The sequence below is a fragment of the Linepithema humile genome, chromosome 1 (genome assembly GCF_040581485.1).
Source record: "Linepithema humile isolate Giens D197 chromosome 1, Lhum_UNIL_v1.0, whole genome shotgun sequence".
Classification (NCBI taxonomy): Eukaryota; Metazoa; Arthropoda; class Insecta; order Hymenoptera; family Formicidae; genus Linepithema; species Linepithema humile.
In genome coordinates, this window is record NC_090128.1 from 8,800,385 (window position 1) to 8,814,451 (window position 14,067).

General features: G+C 37.8%; 1 protein-coding gene across 11 annotated transcripts; it reads left to right on the forward strand.

Annotated features, from left to right (window-relative positions):
• The first annotated feature begins 96 nt into the window (after positions 1-96).
• Positions 97-14,062, forward strand: Slik (Sterile20-like kinase). Of its 11 annotated transcripts, none has more exons than XM_067359847.1 (14): positions 97-469; positions 2,269-2,895; positions 2,984-3,148; positions 3,280-3,478; positions 3,559-3,689; positions 3,770-4,093; positions 4,577-4,619; positions 5,053-5,111; positions 5,526-5,610; positions 5,679-5,839; positions 6,038-6,540; positions 6,645-7,165; positions 7,420-9,671; positions 10,215-11,786. In XM_067359847.1, the coding sequence occupies exons 2-14, from the start codon at positions 2,737-2,739 to the stop codon at positions 10,515-10,517; spliced, it is 4,905 nt and encodes a 1,634-aa protein (XP_067215948.1). In that variant the 5' UTR covers positions 97-469; positions 2,269-2,736; the 3' UTR covers positions 10,518-11,786. The 11 variants fall into 11 exon arrangements, with proteins under 11 accessions (XP_067215948.1, XP_067215960.1, XP_067215965.1 ...); XM_067359859.1 differs by having other exon boundaries at positions 5,691-5,839; XM_067359868.1 differs by lacking the exon at positions 10,215-11,786 and adding an exon at positions 12,060-14,062 and having other exon boundaries at positions 98-469.
• The last annotated feature ends 5 nt before the right edge of the window (positions 14,063-14,067 follow it).

Consider the following 14,067-nt stretch of genomic DNA (forward strand, 5'->3'; position numbering starts at 1 on the left):
ATACTGAAAAATATTCTGCCATTCGCGAAGAACAAAATGGCGGACGACTGCCCTCGTCCCATTGATCACGGCACTGGTTACTCGACACATACGTCATTTCCAGGCGTGGTGGAGCGCGTCTTGTATACGCACGAAAAGATGCGGGTGTGTGTGCATATGTGAGTATAGTCACGCAGTGTATTGGTGAACGGTGCTGAAAATGGCCGTGCATAACTCTGCGGCAGAGTTTAGCGATCCTCGCGAGAGATAGTTCCCGTGCGTGTCACGACAAAACGCAATCACACGCGCGTGTGTAAATAGTGTATTGCCCTCTCTCTCCCCCCGATGGACAGATCCCGTGAAATGAAACGTGTAACGTTGACCTGATAACGACTACATTCCGGCGGATTTCACAGTGGTACAGCGCGGGGGAAAGCGAGCAGCGGTGTCGTGTCCAGGATCTTGAGACGAGCACTTTATCGCGCAGTAGGTAAGTAAAGAGCGGAACGGGCGTTCACGCGAATGTCCGCAAATCTATTCTCGCTCTCTTATCGATAACGGGGATTAGTCGTCGCGCTCGGTCCGCCCTCAAGTTGCACGCAAATCGTCGTCTCGGCGGAGTCGCCTGAAGCGAGAGCGGTACGGCGCCTCTCTCTCTCCACCTGTGTCGAGAGGTCTGTTCACTCTACTTGCATTTCTCTACGTTTTCCGCATCTGAAGTGAAATTTTCTGTACTTGTACTTTAAATGGAGAGACGGAGAAAAGAATTTGTAGGTAGGTGTGTGAACAATACAGCTGCACAATCTATAGATTACATCCGTCGACGATGTCTGACGCGACGCAATCTGGCGAACGGTCGTCGGCGATGATGACCGTCTCTCGCACGTCAACGGCCGTGCGTACCCCGATTTTCCGCGGCGCGGTGTGTCTGGGGCGTGTTCGTACGAGAGCTAACCGCTTTCGCGAGCGGTTGCATTAGTATGTAGGAGTCGCGGAGTAGAGCGGAGCAGAGAGCAGGATTTTCGAAAATCGGTCGTGCGGCGCTTTCGCATGGCGACTGCATCTGCAGCGGTACAGACGTGACCTAAGGTTACTTGTCAAAATTGTGTCAAGCCGCGTGACCGGACATCAACACCTGTCGGTGATTTTTGTTCGACCTTTCTTCCTTTTTCTCTTCTTCTCTCTCGTCATCGCACGCTTTCTTCGTTTACTTATCGCCTGTTACGCTGTCGCGTTCGCGAAACAGCGGATTTCGCCGCGAAATGCGTTTCCGTGATAATCGCTTTACCGCGAGATGCAAAGGCGATCCGAGTGCAGGGGCGACATCGATCAGGAGTGGCGGCGGCCGACAGATCATTTCGTCGTGCTAAAAAGGATTATCGCGAAGCAGAACGCATTTCGCTTCTTACATGCGTTTTTTTTTCGCGCGTGTGCGTTACGGTCGCATCGGTATTCTGATTAACGCCTAATCGAATTTTCCGTCTCCCGAGCTGACCAGACGTTTTGCAAGTCCTGCTGCCCACACAAAATGCTTCTACCAGTAAGGAAATACTCTGCAATCGACACATTTGCCGCTTCTTCTTTTTCTCTTGGAAGGAAACACTAAACCGTGTAAAATATGCTGGCGTCTCGCTTTTGCGCTTTGAAAGTCTGATTACAGCATTGTTTATGTCTACATGTTAAAGAGAATGTAGAAAAAGATATAGTAGATTGCTAATTTGAATAAAAAATGCAAATTGCAAATTGCAAATTTGTAACAAGAACAGAAATTTTTATGTTATAAATTCTCAAAGAGAAGTATTTATGACACATTCCTTCATACGTTGTGACAATACCCTCCATCACAGATAGTAAATTTTTTTTAGCTTATCAATGATATCTGCTCTAACTTTATTGCCTTATCTTACATCTGTAATTTATAATGCACATGTGTATTATTTCTCAACAAAATTGTTCTTTCTAAAGAACTTTATGCGCACATTTATTAGAACTTTGTACATGCCACATTTAATTTCTGGTTCTCAACCAGCATAAACATGGAGATCTTGTCTGATAGAATGTTGTTCTACTGAGTCTGTCCTAGTTTTTACAATCAATGGCATTTCAACATTATGCACTATTATTAGACTGTTAGGAACAAATGTATATTATTGTTATATATTATGCTAATTAGAAAATGTTCTCAAATCTTTATAAGAACAAGTATAAAGTATATTAGAAAAATGAATTAATAATAGTATTATTAGTAGACATTTGGTGATGTAATAAATTGTGTTTTTTCTGTTTCAGAACTTGATTCAATATTCATTGCGCGTATAATTATTGAAGATTATCAGCAATGGGTCGCCCTCTTCGTATCTATGCTCACAACAGTTTGAACATAAGAATAATCAATTAAGAAGTGTAACTTTGAGTTTACAAAGATGCGGGAGTGGTGTGGCACGGTCCCCTGGTATCCAGCAGGGATCTAAAAGATATTTGTGCTTAAAAAACTTATCTTGATATTAAAATATAATGTCAACTATGTAAAGTGACATTCTCTTACATGCACCATATATCATAGTGCTGAGGAATAATGGTTACTAAGCTCTTTTGAGCACTAAATAAAGTTCTATTTTATTATAAATTTAATACACAATTGTTAATACCTACATTTTCTATAGTGAAGAGTGTTGTTGAGAGTTTACAGTGCGTTCAAATTGTAATAATAGTCCATTTTGAGTGTACGTGCGATAATATCAAAGTACAACTGCCAAAATGTCGTTCTTATCGAATCTGAGGAAAGCATTCCACTTCGGTGGTAATGATGCGAAGAAGAAGAAGTTGTACAACAACATTAAAATGGACTGTAATCCAGAGGAGTTTTGGGAGATGGTGGGTGAATTGGGAGATGGTGCATTCGGTAAAGTCTACAAGGTAATATTGTTCAAAGAAATCCTGTAAAAAATACTATTGAGTTTTGGTCTATTATATATTACAAAACGATTGTCGCTATATATTTTAGGCGCAGCATAAGCAGTCCAACTATCTTGCCGCTGCAAAAATGTGTGCGTTGGAGGGAGAAGATGATCTTAGCGATTTTATGATCGAGATAGATATTTTGTCAGAATGCAAGCATCCCAATATTGTTGAATTACACGAAGCCTATTTCGTCGAAGGAAAATTATGGGTATATTACTTTATTCTTGCAAAAGTATTTTTAATTCAGTTTATTGTTCTTCCGTCTGAAAGTTCTTTCGTAATAAATTAAACAATAATTTCTATGATGTAATTAAGTAATTACTTAAAACACTTTTACAGATGTTAATTGAGTATTGTGATGGTGGTGCTGTGGATTCCATAATGGTTGAATTGGAAAAGGCACTGACAGAAATGCAGATAGCGTACATATGTCAGCATATGACGAAAGGTCTTGCCTTCCTACACAAATCTAAAGTTATACACAGGGATTTGAAGGCGGGGAATGTCTTACTGACTATGGCAGGTGGTGTTAAATTAGGTAAGTATTTAAAACCAGGCTTGAATACTTTAATATATCTTGAGCATCGTATATAATAAGTTTTTTATTTTTAATTGCAGCTGATTTTGGAGTATCTGCAAAAAACAAGCATACTCTACAGAAGCATGATACGTTTATCGGTACTCCTTATTGGATGGCACCCGAAGTTGTTTTGTGTGAAACATTTAGAGACAATCCTTACGATTTTAAAGTAGGTACTTGATATATAAATGTATCTCTTGGACTTTTTGCTCTAATGTCAAACTATAAATGTCAACTCGATTGTTTTAGGTGGATATCTGGTCTCTTGGTATAACTCTTATAGAGTTTGCACAAATGGAGCCACCGAATCATGAAATGTCACCGATGCGTGTGTTACTTAAAATACAGAAAAGTGATCCGCCGAAACTGGATCAGCCTGGGAAATGGAGTAAGGAATTTAATGATTTTATTGCTAAAGCACTTATAAAGGACCCGACCACACGACCCACAGCTGATGATTTGTTAAAACATCCGTTTATAAGCCGAAATTTAGATCCAAAGCCTGTCAGGGACTTATTACTTGAATATAAGGCAGATGTTGTCGAAGAGGAGCTAGTAGATGAGGAAGCAGAGGTAGGTTTTATTTTTCTTCTTGTATTCCACCTCTAATTCCTTATATACATGTTAATTATGCAGAATATATGCAAAAGAAGTAACATGATGATTATAAATCGATAAAACTGAATATAATAATGATATGAATATTTATAATAAGAAAAATACATATTGCGTACTATACAAGCACATATTCTTTGCATGATTCTTGAATTAAAATCTAATCATGTGCTTTATACGAATTGCAAACATTCTAACATAGCGTGTTTCTCATATTAGTTTACTATAGTTGCATTAAAATTGCACACACGATTTGCATACTTGATTTGATATCAGAATTTTAATTTCCTTACGAAGAAATTTATTCTTTCGCGAAGAAACGCGAAGGAGCGTTACGTCTGAATCCAATAGCATGGTAGATATCAATAGTCACACATAGAGTTTTTTGACCATGCAGAATTAACATGTATTACACATTGTTACATGCTTCCATTATTATAGAAGGCCAAAAAAACGAAAAAACACAGAGAACAATATCAGCGAATTGGTAAGCTGCTTCTGGGTGAAGCATATATGTCTCATTTGCCCCTGTCCATTCGTAAAATGGCGAGATATAAATTGTTAAGATGTTGTCGATCAACTGTTGAATTAATTAGAACCACTAGTTTTGACAGATGTTTACAAAGAATCAAGAACAATTTAATTATTAATAAGTTATAAGTCCCTTGAATAAGATAAACGTGATTGTTCGTATTTATATGTGAATACGCATGGTATAATTGTCATTTGAATTTCACGATAATGCATGTGTTTAAAACTAAATATTGGTTTGTTATACCAATTCTGTTTTTCCTGTTCAGTCACAACAAGAGAATAAATGATTATAAATTTCTGTACGGTAGTATTTGTGGTAGAATATTATATATATATAAAATACGATGTGATTATGGATATGTTGTGATAATGTTATTATAACTTTGGCTGTGCATGCGGTTCTCCTGGCCCTCGCCAGCCTCATTACCCCAATATATGTCAGGTTAGTAGCGTTAGTTAGCTTGCGCTGCTGTATTTTGTGCGTCAATGTGATTGATTAATCCTGATTGATAATTAATCTTTCATAATATATAAATTTCAGATAAATATATACTATTGTGCTATTGTGAGAAAAGATATTCTGTATTACATATAGCATGAAAAAATATTTTCAAGTTTTATCCTTTAATTATTCTATTTCAATTGATCTGTTTATTTTTTATATAACAAATAATGTCAATTGTGATTGCATTTCTATAAATTTTGGTATTTAGTTTATATTTTTGTATTTAATTACATATTACTTAATATTATATCATTTATACTATGTAATTGGGATTAAATGATTAAGAATTGAAAAGGGCTATTTGTTCCTTTTTATATTTGTCTGTAAATAATGTATATATTAATATTTCAGGAGCAACGCACATCTCAGCTTCCTCTGGAGCTGGATCAAATCACAGATGACTCCGCTCCTACGCGTCCTGATGCCGATGTTAAGAGTGAGTATTATAATCATACTTAATGTATATATGACATTGTAAGATGTACTGATTCCTTCATTTTTTAGTTACCGAAAAAGAAAATCTTGTGACATTACCTCCGTCCGTAAAGAAAGAGGAAAGTCACAAACGTGAAATTAATCGGGATGGTGAGAAAGAGGATAAAAATAAGAGATTACGTAAGGCTGAATCTAAGGAGAATATTCAGCCTTCTGCGGAAAAGAAGCAGGTATTTGATATAATTCAATAGTTTATCAATTAATAGCTTATCATCATGTTGGTTCTGCGTGTAGAGAATAATATCTATTTTTATACTATATAGAGAGCAATATATGTTTTTGTACTATATATTTTTTTTCAACCGGATATCCTGAATTAGAACTGAGAATCATTGTTATATATGTATTTTAACGTATTATTTGCGCAGGCACCTAAACCACCGAGCGAGACAAGTGAGCGTAGATTATCTCGAGATAAAGGGCCAGCGCCCCCGCCACCGCCCATGCGTCAAGATAGCGAGGAGAAAAAGAAGAAAGAAGAAGAAAAAGAGAATATGACGAATTCAACGGATAAACAGAGATTTGTGGAGGACAAACCACAAATTAATAAACTTTCTCAAAATGAAAAAACGGCGAATCAGCAGGTAACAAATATTAAAGAGCAGAAAAACTTAGAGATCGAAAATCAGGTGCGAAATGAATTGGACAGTTCTGAAAACATAAAGAGAACAGAAAGTGAAGACAACGCTAAATTATTTGATAATATAAAAAGATTCGAGAGTCAGCAAAAGTTAATAAACAAATCAAATCCCGCTGCGAAGAAGCAATTGGGAGTAAATGAGAAGCGCAAATCGGCACCCGTGAAGCCAGAGATGATTGAAGATTTGTCGAAGATAATATACAAGCAGTCATCTTTAGAGAATAAGGATGGGTACGTATTTCTTATTTATCTTTTTATTAATAAGTGCTTAAACTTGACCATTAAATTGGAAATATGCCCAAAAGATTTTATCAAAAAATAATATTTTAATTTAGAACGAGAAATAAACTGTTATCCGTTGACGACGTAACAAATTACGAATTGCAATCTCGAGATAAGGAAGATTACAGAAGTTTGGAGGAGAAGCGGAAATCCGTCGGAGAGAAATTGAATGCCGTATTGGAGAAACGATTGTCCATGGATTCTGCGAAGAAAATAAGCGATGGTTCGATGGAAACGCTCAAACACATATCCCTCGCGTCGACGTATCTGTCGGAGAAGAGTAATGTTAAAGCTAGTTCGACGGAAGATATTAAGACGCAGTCGGGTGTAACAAAGACTGAGAGTCCCGCTAAGAGTCGCAGTGTGGGATCATCCAGGAACGATTCCCTGGAAAGCTTCTCGGATGAGTTACATGTTAAAGCAGATAGCGCCAAAATGGAGGACATAATGAGCGACGACAAGAACTTGGAAAAGCAGGATTCGGGAATTAATGTATCGGTGATTACATCAACGCCGATCAGAAGTAGGAACAGTTCGAGAAGAAGCAGCGGGGATAACATAGTCGTTATTACTGGTAAAAAGTTTGATATTCTATTATTAGGTTGGTGTAAAAGGTTTTTAAATCAGACATATAAAATCTTGTTTTCAAATTAAGAAAAAGTATTGAAGTCAATAGTGATTATTTTAATTTATAATAATTTATTTAAAATCCTGTTTAATCTTTTCTTTAATCTTACTTTGATGAATACGACGAACCTTTTGCGCGAATCTAATCTCAAATGCACATATTTGTTCCCGTATTTTTTTACATCACGCATCACATTACAGGAAAAGCTCAACCGGAACAAGAAGTACGCTTAAACACATCGACCGTTCGTATTACTGCCGACTCGCCGGACATGTCAAACAGTCTGGCGAGTAACATTAGTCAGGTGACCGTTGTGACGACGCATCCGCCTGTGCTGGTGGACGCGCCCCCAGCATCAGCTACAATGATGACGGCGCCCTTCCCACGTCGTACTTCACCGACGTCGGAAGTCGTTATCGTCGCCAATGAGATGAACAAGACTCAAGTGAATGACAATTCTATTGACGACGATACGTTTCCTAGTCTGGATAGTCTGGAGTACACGCCGCAGGAACAGCCTATTGTACTCACCGAAGTGTCCAAGAGGATCGGCAAGAAATTGGACGAGTCGGAAGTGGTTATAGTAAGTCCGATCGTGGACGAGCTGCAGGACACCAGTCATGTCTCAGTGGTCACGGTCGGAGATGACAAGGAGCAGGTGAAGGACTCGTCGATATCCAAGAAGCACAACGTTATACGTACCGGCTCGTCTCACAGCGATCTGAGCTCGAACGAGAGATCGAGTCTGAGAAGTGACAGCGGGGACGAGAGCGGTAAAGTAATAGTCGCCAGCACGACCATCGAGTCTTCAGATATGGACGATTACGAGAGGGAAGGACGAAATGCAAAGAAGATGAACGGGTTGATCAAGAATGAGTTGCCGCATCACGTCGACGATAAAATTGTGAAGACGGTCAAGCCGAAAGAAGTGAATGTTAAAGGCTTTGGGAAGGAGAAGCGGGTTTCCCCGGATAGCTTCGAGGGCTCCAGGTCCCAGAGCGATTCCAGTTCCATAAGATCGCACACGCCAAGCAAGAGTATCGATCGCTCCGACGCCGAATCCATCTCGACCACGATCAGCCAGGACAGCAGAGAATCAAACAAAGAGAATCGTCTGAACCAAACCCAGCATGCGGAAGTTGATGAGGAGGTCGTGTTGCGCCGGAAACCGGATTACAATCGTGAGGTATCCCGGCCGACCAGGACAAAGGAGGACATACAAATGATGAATCTGAAAAAGAAGACGAGGAAACGCACGAGAAAATTCGAGATTGACGGCGTTGTGATGACGACAACGACTTCGAAGGTGATATACGGCGACGATGAGAACGGCAAGGTGTACGACGATCAGATATTCCGGAAGCAGGAGCTGCGGGAGTTGAAGATGCTGCAGAAGATGGAGCAGAAGCAATTCCAGGATCTGGCGCAGAAGGCTCAGTTCAACAAGGATCAGCAGGAGAAGCGATTCGAGCAGGAACGGCAACTCTACGAACGCAATGCTGAGGCGGAGCTGGAAGCGCTCGCCAGACACCAGAGACAGCAGATTGAGCGCGCCGAGGCGCAGCAGGAGGTCGACCTGCGACTGGCGTCCAAGAAGATCCGCAGTGAGCAGGAGAGGGAACTCAAGCTATTCCGGGAGGGCCTGAAACAAGAATTGAGGTTGCTCAAACAGGAGATAGATTTGATGCCAAAGGACAAGCGAAAGAGCGCGTTTAAAATACGGAAGGAGAAGCTCGAAGCGGAGCACGAGGAGCGGGAGAAGCTCTTCTTGGAGAAGCTCAACGAGAGTCACGAGATTTCGCTGAGGCGACTATCGGATGGCCATCGTGAGAAAATCGCGTTGATGGAAAGACAATTCTTGCAGCAGAAGCAGCAGCTGATGCGCGCCAGGGAGTCGCATATCTGGGAACAGGAGGAGCGGCAGATACACGAGCGGCAGCAGCTGCTCAAGAAACAACTCAAGGATATATTCTTCCTGCAGAGACACCAGATGCTCATACGACACGAGAAGGAGCTGGAACAGATGAAGAGAATGAATCAGAGGAAGGAGGAGGAATTGATCAAGCGGCAGACGGTGGAACGTAGAAATCTGCCGAAGAGAATTCGCAACGAGATGAAGGCGCGCGAGATGATGTTTCGGGAATCGATGAGGATCTCGATGTCGTCCGTGCTCGCGCCGGATCCGGACGCCGAGCGTGAGAAGCTGAAGAAGTTCCAAGAGAACGAGAAGAAGAGATACAGAGCGGAACAACAGAGATTCGAATTGAAGCATTCCAGACAGCTCGAGGAGGTGAGAGCTCAGAGCGACGCCACAATCAAGGAATTGGAGCAATTGCAGAATGAAAAGAGGAAAATGCTGATGGAGCATGAGACGCTGAAATTGAAGGAACAGGAGGAGGCTTACGGCAAGGAGATTCGCGAGTGGAAGGCGCAACTGAAACCCCGAAAGCAGGTAAATATGCATGCAAAGTTTGAATGGTTGAATCGAGTTGATTTTAAAATCACGTTTTATCGATGTTTTATGAATGTTAAAATTAATCTCTGGCAGTGGCCTGATAGTGAATACTTTTTTTCATTTTCTATCAGTTTAGCGATGTGCTTTACTTTGAAAAAATTATGTTTTTATTTTACGCATCTGCAACAGTGTGAGAATCTAGTTCAATCCGTGGGTCAGCGCAAATCGACGCAAAGTCGTAATGCGGGACCGGGATATGGACGCAAAGTCGATTATTATACCGTTGATTATTTCAACAATTGTAATGAAATATGTCCGCTTCTGCATCCAGCTGGCGTCGCTTTGCGCAGAGCTTAATCTGCATGACTAATCATTATATTAATAAAATAAAGTTGCTGTAAAACAAGATAAAAAAAAAAAACGGCGAGAAAATGCAAGAGAAAAAGAAATACGACTCTATAATCGAAATACTTAAGTACACAACGTGTCGAGTGAAATCGTAACACAAGTCTGAAATAAGTCTTGATGTACCTGTTATAGAAGATAGAAGCCGATCTGGCAGCTGATATGGAAGCCTTGGAAAAGCGCTATCAAGACTATTTGCCTTCTTCTGGTCTTAGTGGTCTCTCTTTTCCCCTTTTCGATTACACTAAAAACGCAATATTTGACACTTGGAGAGGATCTTCACGCTTACCACGCTCCACTCCCACCTCTCCGTCTTTCACAATACCTAGAGTGTCGTTAAAAATTTGTAATTCGGACTCGGGCACTTTCGTATCGAACGGCATGCTCTCACGAAGTTACTCCAAGCCAGATTTAATGCCGCCTTCCCGTAGATATTAGCTAAATCATTCTGTTATTTGTAACATTTTGTTCAATTGTCACATATATAGAAGTTTCACCCAAAGTATGTGTGCACATTCCATTTTCATGTTTTTTTTTTAAATATACAAGTTAACGTATGCGCATATATGCATTTCTAAATATAAATATTTTAGAAATATACATGTATTTATATCAAAGGGAATATATATATATTTCCAAATCTTTCTAACTTCTACGAATATTAAACTTTATTTTCATATGCGTATCGTATGGATATATTCACATGAATGTGTATACATATATTCCTTATTTGAAAAAATTGTAGAAGAGCAAAGGGACAATTTCTAAGTCCTCTAAAATTTTGAAACACGTTATAATTTACTGGGATTTTTTGTACCGTTTCTTTTGTGAACATATGTAAAACTTTCCTACTTATTTAACACTTCTGATCATGAATAACCACTAATAATCTTCTTTGCTTTACTCACTGGTGCTTTAGTGCTAATGCAATAATGTTTGGCTTGTGTATTGATGTATTATGTAGTTATTTAGAGATAACTTAGAAAGATAATACATAATTTTAGTTTTTGTATAAAAATTAGTGGGACATGTAGCGGATGAAATCATATTGTGTAATACGACAGATTAATTTATTTCTCATGAATCATGATTTCAAGATTACGAAAAAATACACACAGATCAGATAAGATTCTCATTAATTGAGATCTATATAAAGTTTAGTTTGTGCAGATCTACATATACATATATGTATGTCAATTAATGTCTCCGCCGTGCTTCTCTCATTTTTATTGAATATTTTTCGATCAATTTGTGGTTGAAAAAAAAAGAAAAAAGTGCGAAGAAGCTATATTAATTAATTAATTTGGATCTAAAATCTATTAAGAAATGTAGAATTAAGTTAAGAGTATTAATGAGGAATATTTATTAGAAGAGACGAAATAATATAGCTAAAAGGAATAATTTGTGCTACATACTTATTCTTAGGATTATATGTTGGAATTTCATCATGCAACATATTGTAGTTTTGTCCATGTATTTCGATGTAATTGTATCATAAACTATGTTGCTTCATTATGAGCTTGAGCGTTAAATATGAAAATAACAGGGTAAGTGTGGTTACCGCGGGCTATGTGTCAAAGTTAGCAAAGTAACGTGTACTGAGCGGTTTCCTTAAAGGTTTCCCATACCTGTGGTTGTTTAATAAGGTATACACTAGTTCATAATACAGTCCTCACTTAAATGTGACCTCAGAAAAACCCTGATAGATCTAAAAAGAGATTCCACAAATTGGATTTCAAAGCTATGTGCAAAGTAGCCACAAGGTTAGTCTATAATATCGTTGTAAAAGATCATTGAGCTATGTTTCAGATACATCTGCAGACATTCTGTAAATATTAATATAAGATAGTTGATTCTGTACGCATTCCCTCTTAGATTTAAATACTTGCTATCATATTGCTAATTCAGTCGCACGAGATTATCATTTACATTCTGTGTGCACGAAAACAGATTTTCTAATATTTTTTTCTACCATTACAGAAGCTTGAGGAGCAATTCGCGTTGCAACTGGAGGAGCAAGAGGCGATTTATGGCCCCAGTGCGATACCATTATGCTTGCCAGCTGATCTTCTCGACTTGGCGCACCATACGACTGAATCTACGCGTAGTTCGTTGTCTTCTGTAAGCGAGGGCTAAAGCGACGTTCGAGAATACGAGAGAATACGTATATAATTTGCGTAATTTTGTATCTAACTGTCTTGAACTGAAATGCGTGGGTTACATAATTGGTATGCTTGTATACCAATTGTCTTTATGACTTGTACATATATATATCGCGGTAACTCATTCAGGAACTGAATAATTTCTACCTAGGCGCGGCAGTTTGTATGATGAGTAATAGAGTCACCGAGAACAATGGCGATAATGTGTTTCGAAATTTTTACACATAACGTTTGAATGAAATCAATAACATAGTAACGCTAATTAAAATACTATTTGATCACCGGATTGAGCGCTAATCTTTCGTAACGATATACAGCTTTCGAATTTAAATATAAACAGTGCAAATTATTACTCTGAAAGCCAGTTTATAATTTGATACTAGAAATATTTGGTATAAACTCTATCTGTATAGATTGTTATATAATTTATATACTACAATATAACGATACATTGATACACTTAAATTAATCCGCCCATGCCTAATCTTGAAGTCTTATTGCATTGTGAAAGACACTAATACTCCGCTAGGTATCGAGCATATCTTTTGTATGCATTGTATACCATATAAAGGAATAATTTCGTTAATGCCCATTTAATCAATAACTTGAAATAAGAAAGGATAATCTATCGACCACTGTTGTGTATGTACGTATGTTTATAGAGAATTTGTAATAATTTTACAGTTATATACAATTCACAGGCACGAATGTATATTTTTTACATTTAAAAAAATTATACTAATTAATCCAATTCATGATCGAGTGCTGTTGGAGCGTTTCGGAAATTTGTAATATTCGTTATATGTAATTATATGTAGCGGTAGTGGTAGACGGCAAGTAATATAGATCGTTAGATTTGTTTTAAACAATCACGATTTTGAGGTATCATATACATAGAAAACGTTGGATGTACATGGTAAAGTTCATGTAATAATGTTAAGCTGTAGTCACCATGTTCGGTTATAGTTACGTTATTTATAACAAAAGTTTATGGTAGTAACGCGAGTATTCTACTTCAGACGAATATTTTAGTAAATATCTGTAAACTAGAATTGCTTTGTTCCTCGGATGATTATTTTTTCTCAATAAGGAAACTATATTTCAAATTTTACTGCAAAAAATATACGTCTATATTTTGATTTATAATTAACCAAGGCGTACACATGCATATTTTGTAAATAATATGTTTTGTCTGCATAATCAAAATAAGAATCAAAATTCTTCATGCATTGTTACAAAATGAACGACACTCCTTATGTAGAAGATCTAATATATATCATTATATAGCGAGAGAGGGACAAAGTAATCTGGTTTTACATTGCACTAAAAATCAAAGGATAACACCAAATATACATACACTGTACGTTTGCATGGTTGTGTAGCCTGATGACATTCTAGAGAATCTCTCTCATAATGCATACTTAAAACGAGCATGCGTGGCTAATGCAAGCTGTAAAGAGTACTTGTAAAAAATATTTTTTTTTTATTGTAAATTAATTCTCGTTACGATGTTGATTAGTTTTGTATATGTACAGAATGTCTCAGATTTGTCAAAAGTCTTTTCGCTCAACAAATTCTTTAATTGTCTTATAATGATGTTAAAGTATATTTTTTCTTAAAAGAAAAATATTTTAAAGAAATTTCAAGAAGATTCTGAATTCATCTGATCGACAATTAGACTGTGTGACTGAAAAGAAATGCGACAATATGCATTCTACATATATATAGTTATATGAGGACTTTCATGTACATAGAATTCTGAAGAACCGATTAAATATTAAGAAGCTGTAATCTAGTATAAATATTATCATGTTGCAATGATTTAT